This window comes from Bubalus bubalis, chromosome 1, assembly GCF_019923935.1.
Source record: "Bubalus bubalis isolate 160015118507 breed Murrah chromosome 1, NDDB_SH_1, whole genome shotgun sequence".
Taxonomy (NCBI): Eukaryota; Metazoa; Chordata; class Mammalia; order Artiodactyla; family Bovidae; genus Bubalus; species Bubalus bubalis.
In genome coordinates, this window is record NC_059157.1 from 196,966,287 (window position 1) to 196,992,165 (window position 25,879).

General features: G+C 42.9%; 1 protein-coding gene across 1 annotated transcript in view; it reads right to left on the reverse strand.

The window, feature by feature from the left end:
- The window catches only part of LOC102391810 (collagen alpha-4(VI) chain), a 152,227-nt gene that overhangs the window by 113,073 nt on the left and 13,275 nt on the right, over positions 1-25,879 (reverse strand). The window contains 10 exon segments of the mRNA XM_045166790.1: positions 2,247-2,801; positions 3,147-3,753; positions 7,783-8,363; positions 10,236-10,841; positions 12,043-12,306; positions 12,309-12,629; positions 15,635-15,754; positions 15,757-15,977; positions 15,979-16,228; positions 24,042-24,130. Coding sequence (XP_045022725.1) covers positions 2,247-2,801; positions 3,147-3,753; positions 7,783-8,363; positions 10,236-10,841; positions 12,043-12,306; positions 12,309-12,629; positions 15,635-15,754; positions 15,757-15,977; positions 15,979-16,228; positions 24,042-24,126 — 3,610 coding nt within the window. The 5' untranslated portion in view covers positions 24,127-24,130.

The following is a 25,879-nucleotide window of genomic DNA, read 5'->3' on the forward strand; positions in this document are numbered from 1 at the left end:
AAAATGTTCATTTAATACTCTAAAAAATTGGCTCTGGCTTTGACACCAAACTGCTGGGAAGTTCAAACTCTGCCACCATTATTTCCCATCTGTGCTTCGTAACCTCTCTCTTATTTTTCTCACCTGGAAATTGAGTATCATAAAGAGAGGGCAACAGGTAGGAAGGCTAGGGCTCCCCAACTGGAGGAAATAATCTGTAAGTGGCAGACTTTTTTTTCTCTTTCTCTATACAAAATTAAAAGGAGATTTCTTTTAAATTCTATGGTGTCATGAGGACACCTGGTTCTGCCTGAACTTAACTTTCCTCAAACCTTGAGCCAACCAAAGTGTTTTTCTTATGGAAGTGTTTTTCTTAAGCTATGTTAATGAATTATGTATTTGCCTTGGAATCTGCCTTTCTTCAAATCTGTTGCACCTAAGACTCAAACCTTGAACCAATAAGGGCTCAACAAACCAGTACATCTTACTCATGGGAATGTTCTCTTAAGCTATGTTAATGAAACTATGCATTTGCTTGGAAATCTGCCTTTCTTTAAGATTCATGTCAATTGTTTTATGACTGGGGATGATGCACCTTCTGCCAATACTATCTCAAAATGCATATGGTGGGAGAGGCGCCTGATGCAATTCTCTCAGTTTTGAGGTGCTTCTTTTTCTGATTAGCAACATGCTAACAGATATACAACTCCTTGCTAAAAACTAGCAAGGGGGCACTCTTACTGCCCTCTTCTGATGTCTATGTCAGGAGCTTCCTCTATCCTTTTTATACTTTAATAAAATTTTATTACACAAATGATTCGAGTGATCAAGCCTCATCTCTCAGATCAAAATTCTCTCCTCTGGAGGTCACGAATCCTGAAGTAGCTCACAGCACACAAATAGCATCTGCCTCACATGGGGTTGATGCATTTCATTATATATTCTTTATGCATTTCATTATATATTCTTCCATATAATTCTACACTGTATACTATATTGTACCATACTGTACTTTACTTTGGGCTTCCCAGGTGTCACTAGTGATAAAGAACCCACCTGCCAATGCAGGAGACATAAGAGACGCAAATTCGACCCCTGGGTTGGGAAGATACCCTGGAGGAGAGTATGGCAACCCACGCCAGTATTCTTGTTTGCAGAATCCCATGCTCAGAGGAGCCTGCTGGGCTACAGTCCACAGGGTCTCAAAGAGTCAGACACAACTGAAGCTACTTAGCATGCACACACACACTGTACCATATAACCCCCTACTCAAAGTGTGATTAGAAGACCAGCAGGATCAGCATCATGTGGGAGCTTGTTACAAATGCAGAATCCCAACCCAACCTACTGAATCAGAAACTGCATTTTAACAAGCTCTCCAGGTTATTCAAATACATGCTAAAGTTTGAGAAGTCCTGTTGTACTCTGTTATACCATACCAAAGGGCAATATAGAACAGCATTTAGTATGCAGACTCTAGAACCAGACTGCCTTAAGTTCACATCTCATTTCTGCTATTCACTTAGACTAAACAACCTGATTTTGCTGTGCCTTGGTTTTCTCACTTGTAAAATATTGATAATATATATAAATTAATTATTAACAGGGTTATGTGGAGATGTAATGTTTTAACCTATGGAAGTCCACAGACCTGGCCCTGTACAAAAAGCACCATCCACAATGGAATGCTACTCAGCCATGAAAAATAATGAAATAATGCTATTTGCAGCAATGTGGATGGATCTAGCAATTATCATACTAAGTGAAGTAAGTCAGACAGAAAAATACAAATACCACCTGACATCACTCTTATGTGAAATCTAAACTATGACACAAAATGAACTTATCTATAAACCAGAACCAGACTCACAGACATAAAAGACAGACTTCTGGTTACCCACTGGAGAGGATTGGCCAAGGGGTGGATTGGGAGTCTGGGCCTAGCAAATATAAACCAGTATACAGAGAAGAGATAAACAAGGTCCTATTATAGCATAGGGAACTATATTTAATATCCTGTGACAAATGCTAAGTGGAAAAGAATATGAAAATATATATATACATATATGTATAACTAAATCACTTTTCTGTGCAGCAAAAATTAACACAACATTGTAAATCAATACTCAATAAAATAAATTAGAAAAAAAAAAAAAAAAGATTCCCCAGGACAAGGCTAAAAGTATTAGTTTTATTAAGATAGGCAACCAGGTCCCTGACACCTACCGAGGGTTTGTGGATCAGTTAACAAGCCCTCTGTCACTCACCTTGTGGAATGCAAACCTGGTAAAGAATTTCCTTCTCCAGATTTTGCAGGGACTCAAATTTTTCTTCATAGTACACTTTGCTCTGGTCGTTAGTGATCTCCAAAAGCTGAGAGAATTCGATTTCACCCACCCCAATGGCAAAAATAATTATGTTTCTGTCCCTCAGGACCTTGGCTGGTATAGCTACATTGTCCCGGGAGACCCCATCAGTGACTACAATCAAATACTGATGGACGCTGGGCCTCCCTCCTCTTGAACTCCCAAAAAAAGGCAGAGTAAAGTTCAGAGCTTTCCCAGTGTATGTGCCACCGTTGATTTGCTTAACGTCTGAGATGGCTCTGTGAACGTCCACCTTTGAGGAGTATTGGTTGAGCCTGAATTCTTCCTGGGGGTCTGAGCTGAATTGCAGAAGGCCAATCTGAATCTCATCAGCACCAATATTAGACTGGTTGACCATTCGCTTCATGAATTCCTTCATCTTTTCAAAGTCTTTTGGAGAGATGGATTCTGAACCATCCATCAGGAAGATAATGTCAGCTTTCCTATTCTTACAGGCTGGAGGGGAAAAGGAGAAGGACAGAACATTTACTCAGAGTCTGAAACAATTAATTACAAGTTCCCAGGGAGAGTCTGGGGTGACACATATACAGCATGAAAATATTTATAAAGGGGATGGAAGTGGAAGTCAAGGAAATAAATTTCTGTGACCCACCCTAAATCAGTCTCAAAATAAGACACGGCCATATTATAGAGATCTATCATATGAACCAGCTTGGTTTATTCTAGCTCATCCAATACTTTTAGACCTGTGAATCCCCAGTTCCAGAATGAAGCCTATTCAAATAGATTAGTCATATATACTCGAAGAGAGAGAGTGAGAGTGAAGGAAAAAATTCTTACTCTCTGAGGAACAGATGTCTTGCACCACTTCTTGTTGGATGGCCTTCAAGGACTCAAAATCATGCACGAAAAACATTCTGTCTTCAGCAATCTCTTGAAGCTCAGCAATATTAGCATCTCTGACTCCAACTGCATAAATGGTGACTCCATGGCCCCTCAGCGCCTCTGCAGCATCAGCCACCGGGTCCATAGATTGGCTGTCAGTGACAACGATGAGATACCAAGGCACGTTGCTGCGAGCAGAGTCTGCAAAGACCTGGATCATGCTGCCCAGGGCCTCACCCGTCTTGGTGCCCCCTCCCTTCTGCTGGATGCTGTCAACGGCTACCTCCAGCCCCGCCACACTGGAGTGCTGGCTGAGGGTAAACTGAGGACTGACTTCGTCCGAGTACTGAACGACTCCAAACTGGACTCTGTCGGGTCCAACGTGGAACATCCTTATCACCTCATTCATGAACACCTTCATCGTGAGAAAGTCGTCTTGGTGGATACTGCCAGACCCGTCAATAAGGAAGTAAATGTCTGCTTTCTCGATGTGCACACAGCCTAGGCAAGAAGAAGCAGCAGCAAGCCGTCAGAACGGCATGGGAGAGGGCGTGGGACAAGGCTACAGGTCCCAATCCCCCGGCACTCCCTCACTGCTGCCTGAGACTCTGCCTGTGTGTGTTCTTTGGCCAGAAGCATGATCAGCCCACACCCTGGGCAGGCGAGGGAGTGAGTGAGAGTGGCCACAGCAGCCCGTGATTGGAAGCGGGTAATGGATAAATATCCCAGCTCCCTCGCCCTGTGGGTGGGACCACTCAGAAGACAGCTCAGCAGTCTCCCTGAGTCTCTGGCAGAAGCAAGCCCCAGGTGCCTCCATGCCTCCAGCAACAGCCTGCTCACTAACTCAGCCCATTGCTGGCGGGCTCTCCTTCCTCTCTCCATCCCCACTCCCCTAACAGTGTCACCGGAGCTCCACTCCCAGATAAATCACTTGCATCCATAGCTCATATCCTCATCTCAGAGTCTGCTTATGAAGGCATGAGATAAACATGGCTTGACATTTCTCAAATGGGGAAATTGAGAACAAGCTAAAAGTAAAATATCAGCATATACGTGGCAGGAAAGCTATGACAAACCTAGATAGTGTGTTAAAAAGCAAAGACACCACTTTGCTGACAAAGATCCATATAGTCAAGGTGATGGTCTTTCCAGTAGTCATGTACAGATGTGAGAGCTGGACCATAATGAAGGCAGAGCACCAAAGAACTGATGCTTTCAAACTGTGGTGCTAGTGAAACTCTTGAGAGTCTCTAGAACAGAAAGGAGATCAAACCAGTCAATCCTAAAGGAAATCAACCCTGAATATTCATTGGAAGGACTGATGCTGAAGCTGAAGGTACAATACTTTGGCCACCTGATGCAAAGAGCTAACACATTGGAAAAGACCCTGATACTAGGAAAGATTAAAGGCAGAGGGAGAAGAGGGTGACAAAGGATGATATGGTTGGATGACATCACGGATTCAATGGACGTGAACTTGAGCAAACTCCAAGAGATGGTGAGGGATGGGAAGCCTGGCATGCTGCAGTCCATGGGATCATAAAAAGTTGGACACGATATGGTGAATGAACAACAACTTGAAGCTATGGGTTGTCTCAGCATCCAATATTCCTGCTTCTTATGTGAGTTAAACTTGTTAAATACATGGGCAAGAGAGTGCATTTTAGGAAATTTAATTAATTAAAGTTAATATAAAACTTTGCTTTTTATTGAAGTATAGTTGATTTACAATGTTGTGTTAGTTTCTACTGTACTGCAAAAAACCTCAAATAGCCAAAGTAATCTTGAGAAAGAAGAATGGAACTTGAGGAATCAACCTGCCTGAAAAACTTGAGGAATCAACCTGCCTGACTTCAGACTACACTACTAAGCTGCAATCATCAAGACAGTATGGTACTGGCACAAAGACAAGAATATAGATAAACGGAACAAAATAGAAAGCCCAGAGATAAATTCATGCACCTATGGACACCTTATCTTTGAGAAAACAGGCAAAAATATACAATGGAGAAAGACAATCTCTTTAACAAGTGGTGCTGGGAAAACTGGTCAGCCACCTGTAAAAGAAAGCAACTAGAACATTTTCTAACACTATACACAAAAATAAACTCAAAATGAATTAATGATCTAAATGTAAGACCAGAAGCTAAAAAACTCTTAGAGGAAAATATAGGCTGAACATTCTCTGACATAAATCACAACAAGATCCTCTATGACCCACCTCCCAGAGTAATGGAAATGAAAACAAAAATAAACAAATGGGACCTAATTAAACTTAAAAGCTTTTGCACAATGAAGGAAACTATAAGCAAGGTAAAAAGGCAGCCTTCAAAATGAGGGGGGGGGGGGAATAGCAAAGGAAGCAACTGACAAAGAATGAATCTCCAAAATATAAAAGCAGCTCATGCAGCTCAATACCAGAAAAACAAACAACCCAATCAAACAGTGGGCAAAGGAACTAAACAGACATTTCTCCAAAGAAGACATACAGATGGCTAATAAACACATGAAAAGATGTTCAACATCACTCATTATTCAGTTCAGTTCAGTTCAGTTCAGTCACTCAATCGTGTCCGACTCTTTGTGACCCCATGAATTGCAGCACACCAGGCCTCCCTGTCCATCACCAACTCCCAGAGTTCATTCAGACTCACGTCCATTGAGTCAGTGATGCCATCCATCCATCTCATCCTGTCGTCTCCTTCTCCTCCTGCCCCCAATCCCTCCCAGCATCAGAGTCTTTTCTAATGAGTCAACTTTTCACATGAGGTGGCCAAAGTACTGGAGTTTCAGCCTTAGCATCATTCCTTCCAAAGAAATCCCAGGGCTGATCTCCTTCAGAAAGGACTGGTTGGCTCTCCTTGCAGTCCAAGGGACTCTCAAAAGTCTTCTCCAACACTACACTTCAAAAGCATCAATTCTTCGGTGCTCAGCCTTCTTCACAGTCCAACTCTCAAATCCATACATTATTATAGAAATGCAAATCAAAACCACAATGAGGTATCATCTCATGCCGGTCAGAATGGCCACCATCAAAAAGTCTACAAACAATAAATCCTGGAGAGGCCGTGAAGAAAAGGAAACCCTTTTACACTGTTGGTGGGAATGCAAACTAGTACAACCACTATGGAGAACAGTGTGGAGATTCCTTAAAAAACTCGAAATCGAACTGCCTTATGACCCAGCAATGCTACTGCTAGGCGTACACACCAAGGAAATGAGAATTGAAAGAGACACATGTACCTCAATGTTCACTGCAACATTGTTTACAATAGCTAGGACAGGGGAGCAACCTAGATGTCCATAGGCAGAAGAACGGATAAGGAAATTGTGGTACATATACACAATGGAATATTACTCAGCTATAAAAAAGAACGCATTTGAGTCACTTCTAATGAGGTCGGCGAAACTGGAGCCTATTGTACAGAGTGAAGTAAGTCAGAAAGAGAAACACCAATATAGTATATTAATGCATATATATGAAATTTAGAAAGACAGTAATGACGATCCTATACGCAAGGCAGCAAAAGAGACACAGATGTGAAAAACAGACTTTTGGACTCTGTGGGAGAAGGGGAGGGTGAGATGATTTGAGAGAATAGCATTGAAACTTGTGTATTACCATATGTAAAATAGATGACCAGTGCAAGTTCAATGCATGAAGCAGGGCACTCAAAGCTGGTGCTCTGGGACAGCCCAGAGGGATGGGGTGGGGAGGGAGGTGGGAAGGGGGTTCAGGATGGGGGACACATGTGCATCCATGGGTGATTCATGCCGATGCATGGCAAAAACCACCACAATATTGTAATTATCCTCCAATTAAACTAAATAAATTAGTTTTTTTTAAGAAATGCACAATTTGCCAGAAAAAATTTTTGAAAAAAAAATTTTTTAATAAAAAATGCAAGTTGTTTTCAAAGACATTGTTGGTGTATTAGATGGCCCCACAAAAGATTGTGTTTTTGTAATCATAAAAATCAATAAGGATTTCTGGACTCAGATTGTTTCCAAAGTGGTTCTCTTTCCACATGAAAGAAAGTGAAACTGGAAATTATAGAAAATGAACTTTCAGATGATTAATGAAGAGAACATGTGGAACTCCAGTCAGCAGGACTCATATTCAAGAAGTCTTGGTCCTACACAAATGATTGGCAAATTCATGGTCATTTATTAAATTTTAAGCTGAAATTTTAAAATTCAAGACTGCTTGTGTCTTTTTAGAAATAATCTCCTGTTTTAAGTGGCTTAACGGGTGGTTAATTCATACCCTGATCCCTACAGCTCCTACTGTAAAGATACATGTATTTTCATCAAATTCCTTGTTAAAATGGATGAGGGGTAAGACAGGAGGAGGCAAGAATGTCCACTTTTTCATTCACATCTTCTGCTGTTTGACATCAAAATAAAGATTTTATAAGTCTTGTTTCTGTTTTTTAATGAATTGACTCCATAATCTTTTCTTGGATGGGGGGTAGAGGAGGTGGGTGACTGGAGCAAACAAAGATTTTAAAGAAATCAAATTTTTGGAAAAGATGTTCCTACCTTCTTGCAAGGCAAAGCCCATCCCAGACACAAAAGCCCTTCTGCCCACAAACTCAGGACAGAGCTGGTTCTTAATCTTGCTTCCCACAACAGCAAGTTGCAAAAAAGATTCCAGGAGGATGACATGCTTCCAAGGGGGATATGATGCTATCTTTTCCAGGTCCATGCTCTCCAAGGTGAGCTGGGAGCCCACTGCATAGATGGTCACCCCTGCCTTGTGGAGGAGGGAAGCCGGTCTGGACACATTGTCTTGGGAGGAGCCTGCCGTGATGACCACGACTACCTGCTGCACACCTTGCTGGGACCAGCTGCCCTTCTCCTGGATGAAAACCTCATTCCTTAAGAAATCCAACACAACACCAGTCTTAGTCTGTCCTGCTCTTCCCCCATGAGTTAGTTTGTCCAGATGCTCCAAGATTGTGACTCGATTCTGAAATGCATCCAGAGAAAACTCAAGTCTTGGTTCCTCGCTGTAGAAGACCAAGCCAACCTGCACGACATCCAGATGAACACTGAGAGATCTGATGGTGGTCTTTAAGAAACTGACAACTTGCTGGAAATTCGATTGCTGAGCCCTGCTAAATTCCTCAATGAGGAATACCAAGTCAGCCGGGATAGCAGTCAGACACTCTATAGACAAAAACAGAAACAGGAAGAAGGGCTTAGTATGAGAACAGAGGAATAAAGACAAAACTCTTTCTGTATACAAAGGCTGTATTATGCTTTGTATTTATACACTGTACATAATATATAAAATAATATATCTTATACTAACTTATACTCAAGCTTATTAGAATTTAGTGGAAGCTTTTATGACCATCATTTGGCATGATGGTCAAAGAACATCATGGGGTTCAAAATTTCCACGTGAAAATGTGTTCATATCACTTGTCAAATATGTAAACATACAAATATCCACAAGAAAGTGCTTTAAGACCATTTTTCAATTCCTCTAAGTCCATTAGAAGCATCTGGGTTTTGCTTGCCTAGTTTTTTCCTTCACTTTTCTGGTTTCAGGAAACCTTGGGTCAAATTATCTTTTGAGAGGCCTGGGCAGTGTTATGACAGTTGAGAGAAAGGAGGGAGTGATCACTTCTACTTGCGGGGATGCTCTCACAATAAGGTAACTTAAGAACTAAAGGATAAAGTTTTGACTGTGGGCATTTCAGATTGATGGCATAGTGTATCCAAGGACAGAGACAGAGGTGGGAAAGGATGACCCATATGTAGCAAATGGTGAGTAGTTCAGCTTGACTGGCTCAGTTCAGTTCAGTCGCTCAGTCATGTCCGACCCTTTGCGACCCCATGAACTGCAGCACGCCAGGCCTCCCTGTCCATCACCAACTCCCAGAGCTTACCCAAACTCATGTCCATTGAGTTAGTGATGCCAACCAGCCATCTCATCCTCTGTCATCCCCTTCTCCTCCTGCCCTCAACCTTTCCCAGCATAAGGGTCTTTTCAAATGAGTCAGCTCTTTGCATCAGGTGGCCAAAGTACTGGAGTTTCAGCTTCAACCTCAGTCCTTCCAATGAATACCCAGGACAGATCTGACTTTGGTTAGAATGTATAAATGGGCTTAGCAGGAGATAAGGCTCAGTGGTTCTTAACCAACAGTGGTACCCATCCCCAGGGGACATTTGGAAATAACTGGTGTTGTTTTGCATTGTCATGAGATTCATTCAGGGATGCTATTGGAAGGGACCAGCTATGTCAGACTTTCAACAATGTACAGTACAATTCTACATTATGAATTCTATCACCCAAAATGTCATTACCCTCTCCCTTGAGCATCTTGAATGTCAACCCTAAAGAATGACTTTATTCGATCTCTAGGGGAGAAGACTGAACGCTCCTTTTTCTGGAAAAGGCATAAAGCAAATTGGATTACTGTTCAGAAATATTCACTGCCTACACTTCTATGAGAGGAATATACTTTCTTACTTCACTAATGATGACATAGCCATATGACTTGCTTTTGCCAGTGGAATGTTACTAGATGATAAAGCAGATCCAAAAAATGCTTCTTCAACCGGGTTTTCTCTCTTATACCTCTGTAATTACCATGGAAAGGATATGTGCAGGCTAGCCTAATGATCTCAGTAGGAAAGTGACATCTATGGAGCACAACCAAACGTAGATCAGCCAACCCTCAGCCAAATCCTAATCTGTGAATAAGCCCAGGCAAGATCCACAAAGCCCAACGTAGTTGAGCCCAACGAAGATCAGCTGACCTCCAGCAGATCTGTGAATACAAATAATTCTTTTCAGCCGTCGGCTTTTTGCATGGCTTCTTATGCAGCATCCTTGTGAGCACGATTAACTAATATAAGGCATGTGCCTGAGGCAAACCCATGCCTCCTTCTCTTCCCCATCCAATGGTCCTACTGTCTACCAACTGAGAAACCCTGAATGCCCCCTTCTCTGCTCTTTCCCCAGACTTTCCTAATATGAGCCCCCCTACCCCCCGCCAGCGGCTCATATACCTAGAGACCAACTCTTACCTACTATAGGCTCCGTCTTGGCTTCCTGCTTGGTCTCGAGCTGCCCAGTGCCTTGGATCACTCCACTCACATCCTGTATCACCTCTCTAACCCCATCTTTCCCTTGCATATCATACACAAGGGGTGGGGTCCCCACCGCCTCTAATTCTCTACTGTCAAAGTCTTGAACACCCACAGACACGACTTGCATGCCTTTCTCCCTCAATGTCTGCGCAGCTTCGTGGACCTCATCCTCAGATTTGCCTGAAGTGATGACCATGGCATACTGGGGTATGCCCTGGAGAAACTGGCTTCCCATTGCCTCCTGTAAGAAGGTCCAGTGAAGGTATTGCAGAGCTTTGCCTGTCCTCCTGGAGCCTCCCCGGAGCACAAAGTGTCCATGAATGTGAATCATCATCTCATCCTGGGTCTGGTAAGTGTTGAGCAAAAACTCAGTGTGATCCTGGCCACCCTACTGAGCCAGACCAATCTGGTACTTGTCCCTGCCAGCATCCAGCATGCGCACCACTCCAGAGATGAAATTCTGCATCCACTCAAAACTGGTCTGCGATGTGTCTTGTGAGGTGTCAGCAAGAAAGACCACATCCGCATAGCACTGAGTAGATTCTGGAGTCAGAGAAATGTCAGAGAGGGGGGATACATCAAATAAACATGTCATGAAAATACAAGGATGGTTTTCTGTGGGGAATATAAGAGGGAGACGTATTATTTTTATGTAACACTGTACGTATTGTATTTTTATCGCCTCTGTATAAAACTCTGTCACAAGTTTCTCTCCCTCTGAAACCCTATACTGCCTGCTTTTCTGACTACAGTATCTTTCAATTCTTCTTCTTTGTTAAGTATCTTGCTTACAAAACTATTGAATTTAACTATAGGATAATGGATGTTTTGAATTCACAAAAGAAAGAAGTTTAATTATAAATTATATTACTCATATCTATAACTTGCACCAAAAGCTAGTTTTTTTTAACATTATAATGTATTTTTCACTACATATATAACATTTGATAGTTTTACTTTAATACAAGAAACTATAATAAACAATAGGTCCAAATCTCGCCACTAGATAAACTCTGGAATCACCCTTTCTAGGTGGTCTCATCTTCAAATTCCACCAACAGAGTAAAGAATATTATAAAGCATTTTACTTTTTGCTTTTCTCAAAAGGGAAAAAAATGGTATTTCGTTGTTGTTTTAATTTGTATCAATATAAGTAATGTTCTCTGTTCGTACTTATTGGCCATGGCCAAAAATGCTTGATACACCTAATTTATGGCACTTTAAAATATGCTTATTGGATAGAATTACATGCAACTCAGGATATGAGATAATCCCAGTCATATATACATGTATAATAATTAAACTTTAACAACTTGCTCTTCAAAAAAAAATTATTCTTCAACCAACGGAGGAAGCAAGGGAAGCTACTTTATGCTGGGCAGTTACTTTGAGCTAGAGGCTTTTATACATTTGTATCTATTTTAATCCTCATAAATCTCCGGGTTGCACAGATGAGGAATCTGAAGTGTATAAAGTAAAGCTGTCTGGGCATGCTCACACAAAAAGCAAGTGGCTAAGACAGGATTTAAAAAAAATGTCTTCTGGACTCTGGAACCCATGTTATTTCCTCTGAATAGTATGACAGCATGTTCTTTCCCACCCACAAGAGCTCCATCCTCAAGCCCTGGCTCATCCAGGAAGTCTCCCCAGGAGATCCAGTGATTCCCTCCCACTCAGTGTATCACGGTTCCCTCTGGAATCAGGCATCCCGGTTGGAATGCTGGCCTTTCGGGTGGCCTCTTACCTTGGATCTTGCCCTCCATGGCCAAGCACAGAGTCTGGAGGATGCTTCCTGAGAAATCCTGCAGGATGTTGTAGTTTGCAGTGTTGAAGAGAAACTTCTCCAGAGGCTCACTGGCTATGGTTTGCTGCTCCTGGACATCCTGGACGTTGACCCCTACCACATACACCACAACCCTGTCTCATTTCAACCTGTCAGCTGCCTCCTGGACTTCATCATTGCACTCCCCATCTGTCACCAGGATCACTATCTGGGGAACCCCATCCCTGCCTGGCTGCCAGCTGCCTCAGTCAAGTAGTTGGTCCTGATGAACTCCAGGGCACTCCCTGTGTTTGTGCCCCCTGTCCGGTAGGGCAGGTTCCGAATCCGCTTCAGGACCACACTCTTCAGGGGATGCTGGTGCAGCCAAAAGCCCGGGTAGACTCTGTCATTATACTGCGCAAGTCCCACTCGGACCTGGCCGCTGCTGATGTCCAGCCCTGAGACAATGGAGTGAAAGAGGCTCTTCACCTTCTGGAAGCTCTGGGGCCCGATGCTGGTTGAGCTGTCTACGAGGAAGACAATGTCTGCCAGGACTGCCTCTCTGCAAACTTCAAGAGACGACAAAAGGCATAGGGTCTGCAGTCTTCACTCCGAAATGCTTCAAACCAAAGGAGCTAGTGAGCAGAAAGGGGGACCAATGGCAGGAGCCTACCGGGGGTGATCCTCAGACCCCCTACAAGACTGTGTGCTCAAAGAAGTGACAACATCCCTTGGACCTCCCCTTCCCTCCTCTCATCATGCTCTGAGGTTTCTGTCCTGCCTCCATCTTGAAATTCACTTGGACAATCTCAGGAACCACATTACAGAGAAAAACACTTTGTGTAAATGCTGCTCGGCATGCTAAAAAAGGGGCTGTCCTCTTCCCAGTGGGAGTAAACCTCGTCTCTAGGAGTGTGCTGGCCCCAACTGGTCAGAAAGCTGAATACAGCCCCTGTTCCATGACACATCTCATTGCTGCTCCACCGCCTAGGAGCCCTGTGACCTGCCTATCACTCACCTCTTGGAGACTCAATTGTCTTCTCTGCAGCACTGATGCCTTTATACTGGCTCTCCTCTCACAGGGGTTGTTTTGAGGATAAAAGAGGATAAGCTCCAGTAGTAGACAATGTCAGTGCTCTTCCCAGGTCCTGTCTGGTTTCTTTCTTTTTTAAAAAATGTATTTTATTGAAGTATAGTTGATTCACAATGCTGTGTTAGTTTCCGCTATACTGTTCTATATAGTAGGACTTTATTCATTCACCGACTCAATGGATATGTGGAGAAGGAAATGGCAACCCACTCCAGTACTCTTGCCTAGAGAATCCCATGGACGGAGGAGCCTGGTGGGCTGCCATCTATGGGGTCGCACAGAGTGGGACACAACCGAAGGGACTTAGCAGCAGCGGCAGCAATGGACACTCCGGGAGTTGGTGATGGACAGGGAGGCCTGGCGTGCTGCAGTCATGGGGTCACAAAGAGTCGGACATGACTGAGAGACTGAACTGATTGATATAATAGTTTGCATCTGCTAATCCCAAACTCCCAATCCATCCCTCCCCAACCCCCTCTGCCCCCAGCAACCACAGTTGTCCTCAATGTTTTTGAGTCTGTTTCTGTTCTGCAGATCAGTTCGTTCGTGTCATATTTTAGATTTCACATGTAAATGACATCAAATGGCATTTGCCTTTCTCTTGGCTTACTTCACTTAGCAGGATAATCTCTAGGTCCACCCATGTTGGTCCAAATGGCATTCAGTTCAGTTCAGTCACTCAGTCGTGTCTGACTCTTTGCAACCCCATGAATCACAGCACACCAGGCCTCCCTGTCCATCACCAACTCCCGGAGTTCACTCACACTCACATCCGTCGAGTCAGTGATGCCATCCAGCCATCTCATCCTCTGTCGTCTCCTTCTCCTCCTGCCCCCAATCCCTTCCAGCATCAGAGTCTTTTCCAATGAGTCAACTTTTCGCGTGAGGTGGCAAAAGTACTGGAGTTTCAGCTTTAGCATCATTCCTTCCAAAGAACACCCAGGGCTGATCTCCTTTAGAATGGACTGGTTGGATCTCCTTGCAGTCCAAGGCATTCTCAAAAGTCTTCTCCAACACCACAGTTCAAAAGCATCAATTCTTCGGTGCTCAGCCTTCTTCACAGTCCAACTCTCACATCCATACATGTTTCACTCTTTTTTATGGCTAATAGCACTGCATAACACCACATCTTCTTTATGCATCTATCTGTCAATGGTCATTTAGGTTCCTTCCGTGTCTTAGGTATTATAAACAGTGCTGCTCTGAACTTTGGGGTGCATGTATCTTGGATTCCCTTTTATCATTTCTGTACACAGCCCTGTGGAGGACTTCTCTTCAGCTACTGGAGTTGTTTAGCCCAAAGTATGTAAAGGCTTACCTCCTTGCCTTGGGTCAAGACAACCCTGATGGATTAAGCACTGTGATAAGCACTTTATTTGCATAATTTTCTTTAATGCTTTCAACTACTAACTGAAGCAGGTACTATCATTTTAAGGAAAAATTTTTTTAATTCAGAGAAATAAAGTAACTTGATTAAGATGGCCCAGAAAGTAGAGACCTGGGATTTAAAACCAGATCCTTCTTTTCCCTCAATTCACCCTCTTAACCAGCACATAACACACTGGCAGCAAATTAAGCAACCTTCCTGCATCCGCTGGCCCTCTCCCCTCCTCTGCCTCCATCCAGGCAATATGGGCAAGTTAATCTAGGAATAATATCATTCTAGGAACAAACTTCTGTCTTCAAAAACAAACTTACAGTTGTCTATATATAGAACCATCATAAGGCTCACAAGATATAAAAACAGTTGAAAGGTCTTTAGTCAATGATTGGATAAGAGCATAAAGTGTAGACGGTTTCGTGAAATTCTACTATTAAAATTAAACATGCAAAATACCCAGAGAAAATTTGATTTTTAAAGAATACATGTACCCCAGTGTTCACTGCAGCACTATTTACAATACCCAAGACAAAGAAGCAACCTAAATGTCTATCAACAGATGAATGGATAAAGAAGATGCATAATGGGCTTCCCAGGTGGTGTTAGTGGTAGAGAATCTGCCTGCAGATGCAGGATAAATATTACTCAGTCAAAAAAAAGAATGAAATAATGTCATTTGCAGCAAAATGGATAGACCTACAGATTACCATACTAAGGGAAATAGATCAGAGAGAGAAAGATAAATATCATATGATATCACTTTGTGGAATCTTTAAAAAAAATTATACAAATAAACTCATATACAAAACAGAAACAGACTCATAGACTTAGAGAACAAATTTATGGTTACCAAAGAAGGGGATGGGGGAGGAATAAATTAGGAGTTTGGGATTCACAGATTATGTGTATGTATATATATCTGAAACTCTTTGCTATATACCAGAAGCTAAGACCAAAAAAATCAAATGTACTTCAATAAAAATCAATTGATTAATTCAACATGCACACATATTAGAAGGGATAAGAGGGAGAGATGAACAGGACATAAAACTTTGGAGTTTCCTGACTTCTAGATCAGAAATAAAGGGGGGAAGCCTGTGCACCTGGAGAAATGTGGCTCACAGGTGCCGCCACTCTTGCCAAAGTGTCACAGATATCCTGGCGCAGCTATGCGGCAAGCCGGCGCAAGCCTGCGCAGTCGGGAACATGGGTGACAAATGTCCCTTGGGCCGGCCGGCGATCTCCCGGAGCTCGGCGGGACGCGTGGCCCCGACGCCCACCGCGTGGAGCCGGAGCCGCACTCCTCAAGGCGCCGGCGGCCCCGCCGGCCCACCGATGACCACCTCGGCCACCTGAGATCCCCCCACCCCCATCCCCCGGCTCGCGCAGCTCCCGGCCGCTCCCTGTAAGTGGTGCTCTAGCAGGAACCGCAGGGCCTGATCAATTGCGGCCCCCAGGAGTGAAGGGGAGCTTCTGCATGTGTCTCAGCACCTCGGCTTTGCAGGCATAGGGGGACAGCAGGAACTCGGACTGAGGCTCGTGGCCGTACCAGGCCAGCCCCACGTGGACCACCTCCCTGCTAACACCGAAGCCGTGGACCATGGTGTTCAAGAAGCTCCACATGCTGTGCATGTTCTTGGGGTGGACGCTGGAGTCCACCAGAAACACGAGGTCCCCTGCAGAGGCTTCCCCGCACGCTGAAGAAGAGAGGCCTCTCACGATAAGATACCATGAAACGGAAGGCTGCTGTGAATGGCTGGGAATACATCTCCCCCGCCTCCCTCTTCCTTGCCTTTACACCAAACAGGTCTGTGTTACCAGCTGATGTGCACCTGGCCCAATGCACCGTCATCTTCCTTGGCTTCCTCAAGACCACTGGCTACCTTTGTTCCCCTGCCACCCCCTGTTTAATTCCAGCAGACGTTTGACCCTTCCATTAGACCCCTGACCACGGCCCTTCATTGAACCCTTGTGAAGTGAAAGTCGCTCAGTCCTGTCTGAATCTTTGCAACCCCATGGACTATACAGTCCATGGAATTCTCCAGGCCAGAATACTGGAGTGGGTAGCCTTTCCCTCCTCCAGGGGATCTTCCCAACCCAGGGATCGAACCCAGGTCTCCCCCATTGCGGGCGGATTCTTTACCAGCTAAGCCACTAGGGAACCCCTAAAGCTCATAAAGGAAACCAGCTTTCTAGGAGTACTGGGTGCTGCTGGAATCCCCCACCTACATCCCCTTTGCCAGCTGGCACACTGGTTTCCCAGCTGCTTCAAGCACTTCTATCACCTGCTCCCAGCTGAGACTTTGTGCAGAGACCTGCCCCTGGCTGAAGGCAGCAGCCGTATCTGGAGATGCCTGGGAAGTTATAACGGGCCACCCCCACTGAGTGGCCAATGTTTGATCACGTGGGGATACAAGTGTCTGGGCTCCTGGCCTTAACTGAAACCATTCATGGTACCATTTATGCCCTAACAGTGCCCTGCTGAGGCCACGATCTGATTATATGGGGGGCTGTCTCCTTGCTTGGCTGCTTCTCCCCGATTGCCTATCTCACTCCTCTTACTCCTTTACAGGTTGGTCTTAAAGAGCCCTGCCTCAAAAGAATGCGTTTGCCCAATCCCTCTCCCCAGCTCTGTTTCTAGAGAAGCTGCCCTGAGCCGTCAGCTTTTCACCTTTGACTTCTGACACTCTCTGGTGGTTTCGTCCCTAAGTCGTGTCTGATACTTGTGACCCCATAAACTGAAAGGCCTACCAGGCTCCTCTGTCCATGGGATTCTCCAGGCAAGAATCCTGCAGTGGGTTTCTATGCCCTTCTCCAGACACTCTCTGGGCACCACTTAAACTGAACCCATTTGACATGTGGCGTTATCACAGGTATGACTCACATTTGCCCTTTGGCTCCCTAAACTCAGAGCTGCCTCCTGCAGCTGCTTCTTCCAAACCCAGCTCTAACTCTGGGAACCACAGCCCCCATGGTGAAAACAAATTTATCAAAGGGGAAAGGTGAGAGAGAGATAAACTAGAAGCTTGGGATTGATAGAGAAACACTTTCATTGTTGTCGTTCAGTCACCCAGTCGTGTCCAACTCTGCGACCTCATGGACGGCAGCACACCAGGCCTCCCTGTCCCTCACCATCTCCCGGAGTTTGCCCAAGTTCATGTTCATTGCATCAGTAATGCTGTGCAGTCACCTCAACTCTGATGCCCTCTTCTCCTTCTGGCCTCAGTCTTTCCCAGAACCAGGGACTTTTCCAATGAGTTGTCTGTTCACATCAAATAACCAAAATACTGGAGCTGCAGCTTCAGCATCAGTCCTTCCAGTGAATATCCAGGATACTCTGCTACATGTAAAATATATAACAAGGGCCTGCTGTACACCACAGGGAACTATATTCAATATCTTATGATGAAATATAATAGAAAATAATCTAAGAAGAATATATATATGCCGGGGACCAGCCCCGGCTGATCCAGGGTATTCGAAGGAGAGACGGCTAGGCGACCTATTCAAATGTTAATTAGAGATATAAAGAGTAATAGAATGAGGATAGCTCAGTAGGAAAATTCAGTGGAGAAAAGAAGCTGAGTAGCTTGGTTTACGCAGAAAATCAATATAACCTGTGACACCAGGTTAGCTCTGACCACAGAGGCCGCAGGCGCCCTCTCGAATAGCGGAAGGTGCCCCACCTTAGACACCTTCTCGAGTGGATCTTAGAAGCCCAGGCAAATAAGTGGTCGCAGAGGATTTCCACGCTCCAGATGGAGACTTGGCTGGAAGTTAAGGAGAAAAATGACATGGGGAGACCAAGCTTTTGCAAGCAAGGCCCATAGCTTTATTTTCAACAGGGGTTTTTATACCCTAAGTTACACATAGAGGATAATAGGGGATGCAAAGTCAGCAGTCTTTGATCCTTATCAAAAACCAGGGTTTCTATCCTGCAAATTTATCATATACAAATGGTTTAGGTGATTTACATCATCTTCTGGCCAGAAGGCATATTAACATTTTATGACTCTTGACAAAGACTTATTTTCTCTAAGAGTAATTATTTTAAGGTTTGGCGCCATCTTCCAAAGGTGTTAGATAAAATTGCATTCCTATAGGGCGGATGTGTAATGGGTTTATAACAAAGGAAAGAATTTATTACCTTAAGGGTCTAAAGTTGCTAACAATAAGGCCACTACTTATTTTTTCTACATACCAACTATATTAATTAATACATATTCAAGGATACAATACAGGGGATGTGGAAACTTGGCAACAAGCATTGGCTCACCAATGAAATCTTTTACTAGTTTTATTCTGACAGTTTCTAACTCTCTGAGAAGCTCTAAGCTATTTGAATACCTTAAGCTTCCCGTGCCCTCTCAAGGCTGGGAGACTGTAAACAATCGTATGCATAGCTGTAGGAGTCCGGGTAAACTTGCCAGGCGAGTTAGAGAGCCATCTGAGGGGTTTGGATTTAAACACTCCTAATTGCCCAGGAACTTTATTAATTGGAGCTGTAAGTTAACTCTTTGACAGAGAGAGTGAGATGGTGGTGGGGGACAGCCCCCAGTAAAGTCAGAGGTGAGAGCACAAAGCAATAAAGTAGGCAGACTCTGGTTTTTTGGGGGGTAGATGCTCGAGAATATCCGAGGGGACTCCTGAGGCTTGATCCCGCCTTTGCGTATGCCGAGCCCCCTTCCTCATGACCTTTGTCACGAGTGGAATGCCTCACTGGCTCCCGGCATATATATATATACATATATATGAATAACTGTATCACTTTGCTGTATGCCAGAAACTAACACAACACTATAAATCAACTCTAGTTCAATTTTTTAAAGAATACTATTACCTCCATTATGTTTTTTTCACCTAATTTTTACTCTATATTGGAGTATGTTTGATTAACACTGTGTGTTAGTAACAGAGTGTGTTAGTTTCCAGTGTACAGCAAAGTGATTCAGTTATACATATACATATATCTACTCTTTTTCTAATTATTTTCCCATGTACGTTATTATAGAATACCAAGAGAGTTGCCTGCTGCTATACAGTAGGTCCTTGTTAGTTATCTGTTTTAAATACAGCAGTGTGTACATGTCAGTCCCAAACCCCTTAATTGTCTTTCCCTCCTCCCACACTTGCCCCCGTAAGTTCCTTCACTGGTCAGTGAGTCTGTTTCTGTTTTGTAAATAAGTTTTTTCTTTTTTGATTCTGTATGTAAGCAATATCATAATATTTGTCTTTCTCTGTCTGACTTCAGTTCAGTCAGTCAGTCAGTCAGTTCAGTCACTCAGTCATGTCCCACTCTTTGCGACCCCATGAATCCCAGCACACCAGGCCTCCCTGTCCATCACCAACTCCCAGAGTTCACTCAGACTCACGTCCATTGAGTCAGTGATGCCATCCAGCCAGCTCATCCTGTCATCTCCTTCTCCTCCTGCCCCCAATCCCTTCCAGCATCAGGGTCTTTTCCAATGAGTCAAGTCTTCGCATGAGGTGGCCAAAGTATTGGAGTTTCAGCTTCAGCATCAGTCCTTCCAATGAAAACCCAGGACTGATTACCTTTAGGATGGACTGGTTTGATCTCCTTGCAGGCCAAGGGACTCTCAAGAGTCTTCTCCAACACCACAGTTCAAAAGCATCAATTCTTCAGTGCTCAGCTTTCTTCACAGTCCAACTCTCACATCCATACAAGACCACTGGAAAAACCATAGCCTTGACTGGATGGACCTTTGTTGGCAAAATAATGTGCTATCTAGGTTGGTCATACCTTTCCTTCCTAGGAGTAAGCGTCTTTTAATTTCATGGCTGCAATTACTATCTGCAGTGATTTTGGAGCCCAAAAATCAAAGTCTGACACTGTTTCCCCAGTGTTTCCCCATCTATTTGCCATGAAGTGTTGGGGTCGCAAAGAGTCAGACATGACTGAGTGACTGAACTGAACTGAACTGATGGGACCAGATGCCATGATCTTACTTTTCTGAATGTTGAGCTTTAAGCCAACTTTTTCACTCTGCTCTTTCACTTTCATCAAGAGGCTTTTGAGTTCCTCTTCACTTTCTGCCATAAGGGTGGTGCCATCTGCATATCTGAGGTTATTGATATTTCTCCTGGAAATCTTGATTCCAGCTTGTGCTTCTTCCAGCCCTGCATTTCTCATGATGTACTCTGCATAGAAGTTAAATAAGCAGGGTGACAATATACAGCCTTGACATACTCTTTTTCCTATTTGGAACCAGTGTGTTCCATGTCCAGTTCTAACTGTTGCTTCCTGACCTGCATACAGGTTTCTCAAGAGTCTGACTTCACTCAGTATAATAATCTCCAGGTCCATCCATGCTGCTGTAAATGATGATTTCATTCCGTTTTCTGGCTAAGTAATATTTCATGGTATACACGGAGCACATCCTCTTCATGCGTTTATCTGTGGATGGACATTCTGATAGTTACCATGCCTTGGCTGTTGTAAATAGTGCCACAATGACCACTGGCATGCATGTGTCTTTTCAAATGGTGTTTTTCTCTGATATGTGCCCAGGAGTGGGATTGCTGGATCATATGGTAGCTGTATTTTTAGTTTTTTTATGGATCCTGCATACTGTTCTCCACTGTAACACTGTAAATCAACTATACTTCATCTTAAAAAAATGCTGTTCCCTCCATCAGATTTCTTTTTCCTCTTTTTTCTTTCTTTTTTTTTCTTCTTCTTTTCTTCTATAGTACATTCACATGGAATCATGTCCTTTTATCCTGGTTTATAATGCAACATTCATTTGTGTGCTTATTCAATTAATGACAATCTCCCCAACTAGACTGTGGGCTCCATGAAGGCAGATACCATACATTTTGCTTGTTGGTCCACCACTCGAGTGATAGAGGAGCCACCCAAAAAATGTTCAAAGAAGGAAATGCTTGGGAAAGAAGGAGGGAGCAGACATCACTTACAGAGATACAACTATTTAACATGAATGAAACCAAATCAGGGAAACAGAAATTTCTAGAGCTAGAATAATCCTATAGGATTATGCAATACCATACTGCAGCCACTAGGTATGTGTGGCTGTTCGGCACTTGAAAAGTAGCTACTGTGACTCAGAAACGAAATTTTAAATTTTACTGAATTTTAGTTTAAATAGTCACATGAGGCTAGTAGTGCAAGTATTATTAATTCAATTCATCCATCTTACAGATAAGGGAAATAAGACCTAGAAACGCAAGTAACTTGTGTAAATCTGTTCAAGGAACCAGTTTAGAAACCAGGACCCCTGACACCCAGTCCATACCCTGGACTGCCTTAAAGAAGATTAAACTTAAAGCCCATGTTACAGAAAGGCAAAACCCACAAGAGAAGTTAGGCGGAAAAGGGCTGGAGATGCTTGGTGTACTTCAGGAACAATAAATTCATCTGTCACCTCTAGAGTCCTGAGTCTTACCTCTGGGATGTTTCCTAATCATGATCAAGTGAAGTCAGAATTATTGAAAAGGAAAATAATAAATGAGCTTGGGGTTCTTTAAGCTTCCTTCCCTTTGACCCTCCAAACTACAATCCTCTTGAGAGGTGAGGGTTCAGGGAGAGCTCCAGGGATGGCTACCTGGTTTGTCCCCCTAAAAGGTTTTACAGAAGAGATCAAACACAGACCAGGAAGTGTTTCCCTGATCTTTCCAACCAGGAGAAACCTCATGGCTATAGAATATCTTTCAAGCAAAGAAGTATTGATTTCATCACATTGCAATTTGAGAGACTTATTACATTTTCATACATTTTTACTTTTTGACCTACTCAATCTTCATCACTTTTAAGGTCTTTGAAGCAGAGAAAATTCATTATCTCAGCCTCTGCTCACACTGAGAGGAGTCAGAGTCCAGGGGAATTTTGAGAGCTCCACATTTTTCCCCAACAAATAACAGCCTGTATAATTGTTTTTGAATATTTAAAACTCAATATTGTCTCAGTGGTAGCTTCAGGGTACTCATACAATCTTCTCTTGATGTTTCATCTGGAAAAGTCCCCAAAGTTAAAATGACTTCAAAAAAAATTACAGAGGTGTCCTTAGAACTCAGGAAAACTACTAATCTTATGACAATAAAAATGATATGGACCTAACAGAAGCAGAAGATATTAAGAAAAGGTGGCAAGAATACACAGAAGAACTGTACAAAAAAAGATCTTCACGACCCAGAATTACGATGGTGTGATCACTCACCTAGAGCCAGACATCCTGGAATGTGAAGTCAAGTGGGCCTTAGGAAGCATCTCTATGAACAAAGCTAGTTGAGGTGATGGAATTCCAGTTGAACTATTTCAAATCCTAAAAGATGATGCTGTGAAAGTGCTGCACTCAATATGCCAGCAAATTTGGAAAACTCAGCAGTGGCCACAGGACTGGAAAAGGTCAATTTTCATTCCAATCCTTAAGAAAGGCAATGCCAAAGAATGCTCAAACTACCGCACAATTGTACTTATCTCACACGCAAGTAAAGTAATGCTCAAGATTCTCCAAGCCAAGCTTCAGCAATATGTGAACCGTGAACTTCCAGATGTTCAAGCTGGCTTTAGAAAAGGCAGAGGAACCAGAGGTCAAATTGCCAACATCTGCTGGATTATCGAAAAAGCAAGAGAGTTCCAGAAAAACATTTACTTCTGCTTTATTGACTACGCCAAGCCTTTGACTGTGTGGATTACAAAAAACTGTGGAAAATTCTGAAAGAGATGGGAATACCAGACCACCTTATCTTCCTCTTGAGAAATCTGTATGCAGGTCCGTTTAGTCATGGCTATGGTTTTTCCAGTAGTCATGTATGGATGTGAGAGTTGGACTATAAAGAAAGCTGAGCACGGAAGAATTGATGCTTTTGAACTGCGGTGTTGAGAGTCCCTTGGACTGCAAGGAGATCCAGCCAGTCCATCCTAAAGGAGATCAGTCCTGGGTGTTCACTGGAAGGACTGATGCAGAAGCTGAAACTCCAATACTTTGGCCACCTCATGTGAAGAGCTGAGTTGTTTGAAAAGACCCTGATACTAGGAAGGATTGAAGGCGGGAGAAGGGGATGACAGAGGATGAGATGGTTGGATGGCATCACTGACTCAATGGACATGAGTTTGAGTAAGCTCTGGGAGTTGGTGATAGACAGGGAGGCCTGGTGTGCTGCAGTCCATGGGGTCGCAAAAAGACGGACACGACTGAGCAACTGAACTGAACTGAATGTGGAAAAGCACAGCCAAAGGAGACAAAGCAAAATGCAGAGTCAACAGAATAGGTCCATTTTCACAAAATCATTTGAGAGCTTAATAACTCATTCAGAAGAATAGCACTTTTAATATCTTTTTTTGCCATTTGAGGTTAAGCTTTGAAAAAAATCAAAGGCCCATTTACTAAAAACTTGGAGATTTTTAAGTTCTCTTTAAAAGAATCATTTCCCTTTCATTAAATATGAAACTCCTGTAATATTTTCTTTTCATATTGTCACTACCCCTCTATTCCTGGCAAGGTCTTCATTTTTGGCTTAAAGATGCATTACCAATTCTCTGTGACTTGATGAAGCCAAAACCAGCTGCAAGGAAGATGATTCCCCAAAACATCTTCCAAGTCTCCACTTCAGACATGTATCTAGAGAGAAAAAGATACCTCTGAATTAAAATTATGTATTCATACAGTTAAAAATGAGTGCATATCATATTGTATATTCATTATACTTCAATACGGGTTATTCTTTTATATGTATACCTGTGGCTGATTCATGCTGAGGTTTGACAGAAAACAACAAAATTCTGTAAAGTGATTATCCTTCAATTAAAAAATAAATTAATTAAAAAAAAAAAACACAGACACAACTATGTCTTTCCCCAGACCAACAGAAGTGTTATAAAACTGAAGAAGGACATGTTACCACATTTTTTTTTTTTTTGATTATGCGAGGAAAATGGTCTTGCTGACCCAATTCTGGAAGATTTTGTAAACAATATGTACTGCAGACTTCAACTGTTTAAAGTTGTCCAGATATGGCTATAAATGAGGAAGCATACAGGCATAGGGTAGAACCACTGTTCCACACACTAAAGTCATTTGGTGGAACAGAAACATTTCTGGATGACTTTGCATGTATTTTTATACAAGCATTGAATGACCTGATAAACATTGTGGCATAAAGAAATATTCAAGTATCTCAGAAGGACATCTGTCTGATAAAATCAAGCTATCCTGAGAATATTTAATGAGTTCCCAGAAGAAGCAAAACCACCAGACTTCTCTACCCTAAACTTGGATCTATTTTCAAAGGTTCCCACGGTAATTATCCACTTCCAATTCCATTTCTAATTTTTGACTCTGAGATGCTCCATATGTTTAAAAATAAGAACAACACAGCAATCACCTTGAATGAATGACATGCTCCACCTGGAACAGGGAACACCTCATCTTTATGGCTGACCTCACAGCCATTCCGTACAGAGTGCAGTGGGGTTAAAAGTCGGGATTCTTGGAAACAGGTGGCCTAGATTTGAATCCCAGATCCTCTACTTAATAGTTGATCTTGGGCAAGTTGCTTCTCTTCTCAGTTTCCCCATTTGTAAAATGGGGGCATAATAGCATCCACCTCAATCAAATGAGTTCATTATTGTAAAAGAGTTTGTGCCTGGAACATAAAACCACTCTTTAGTTCTCGTTAAATAAGTCTTCTTGGAGATCTGTTATGTAAAAGTGAAAATGATTCCCACTCATTTGCAACTCAGAATCTGTGGAGGTAGAGGATTACTAGCACTTTGCATTGTATATTAATAAGGCAGTTATTTTGTTGTGCGTATTTTAATTTATATCTTTTATTTGGCTTAATTTTCACTTTCAATCGATTGTTCCTTGGTAAGTGATTGTGCTAATCTCTATGTTTGTCATCTGAAATCTAGGAAAGAACCAGCTAAGCAGAACTTACTCTGCTCGTTTTGTTGGTGAAAATGAAAAAAAATCAGGTCCCAGAAAGGTTTAAGTAGTGTTCCAGGGATGCATAGCCATGCAGTCAGGTTTTGTCCCAGGTAACGTGATTCCAGGTCCAGCACATTGCTGTATCTCAGACATCTGTTTCGAACCCTTCAAAGAAAACCTCCAAAGTCCAGACTGTCACCCAACTCCCTAGAGTCCACCTTCAAGTAAAATGAAGATCTAAAGTAAATAATGTGAGCTCAAGCCCTCTTTAAACTTTTCAAGGAATTTAAGCAAAAAAATCTCATATCATCTAAATCACTTTGCAGTCTCGAGCCCTGTAAGCAAAATATTGTGTAGAAATGATATCATGATGCCCAGAAATAGCAGCCACCCAATGGCTGAGTCCTCTCTGCAGAAGGTGTAAATGTAGCCACCCTGCTT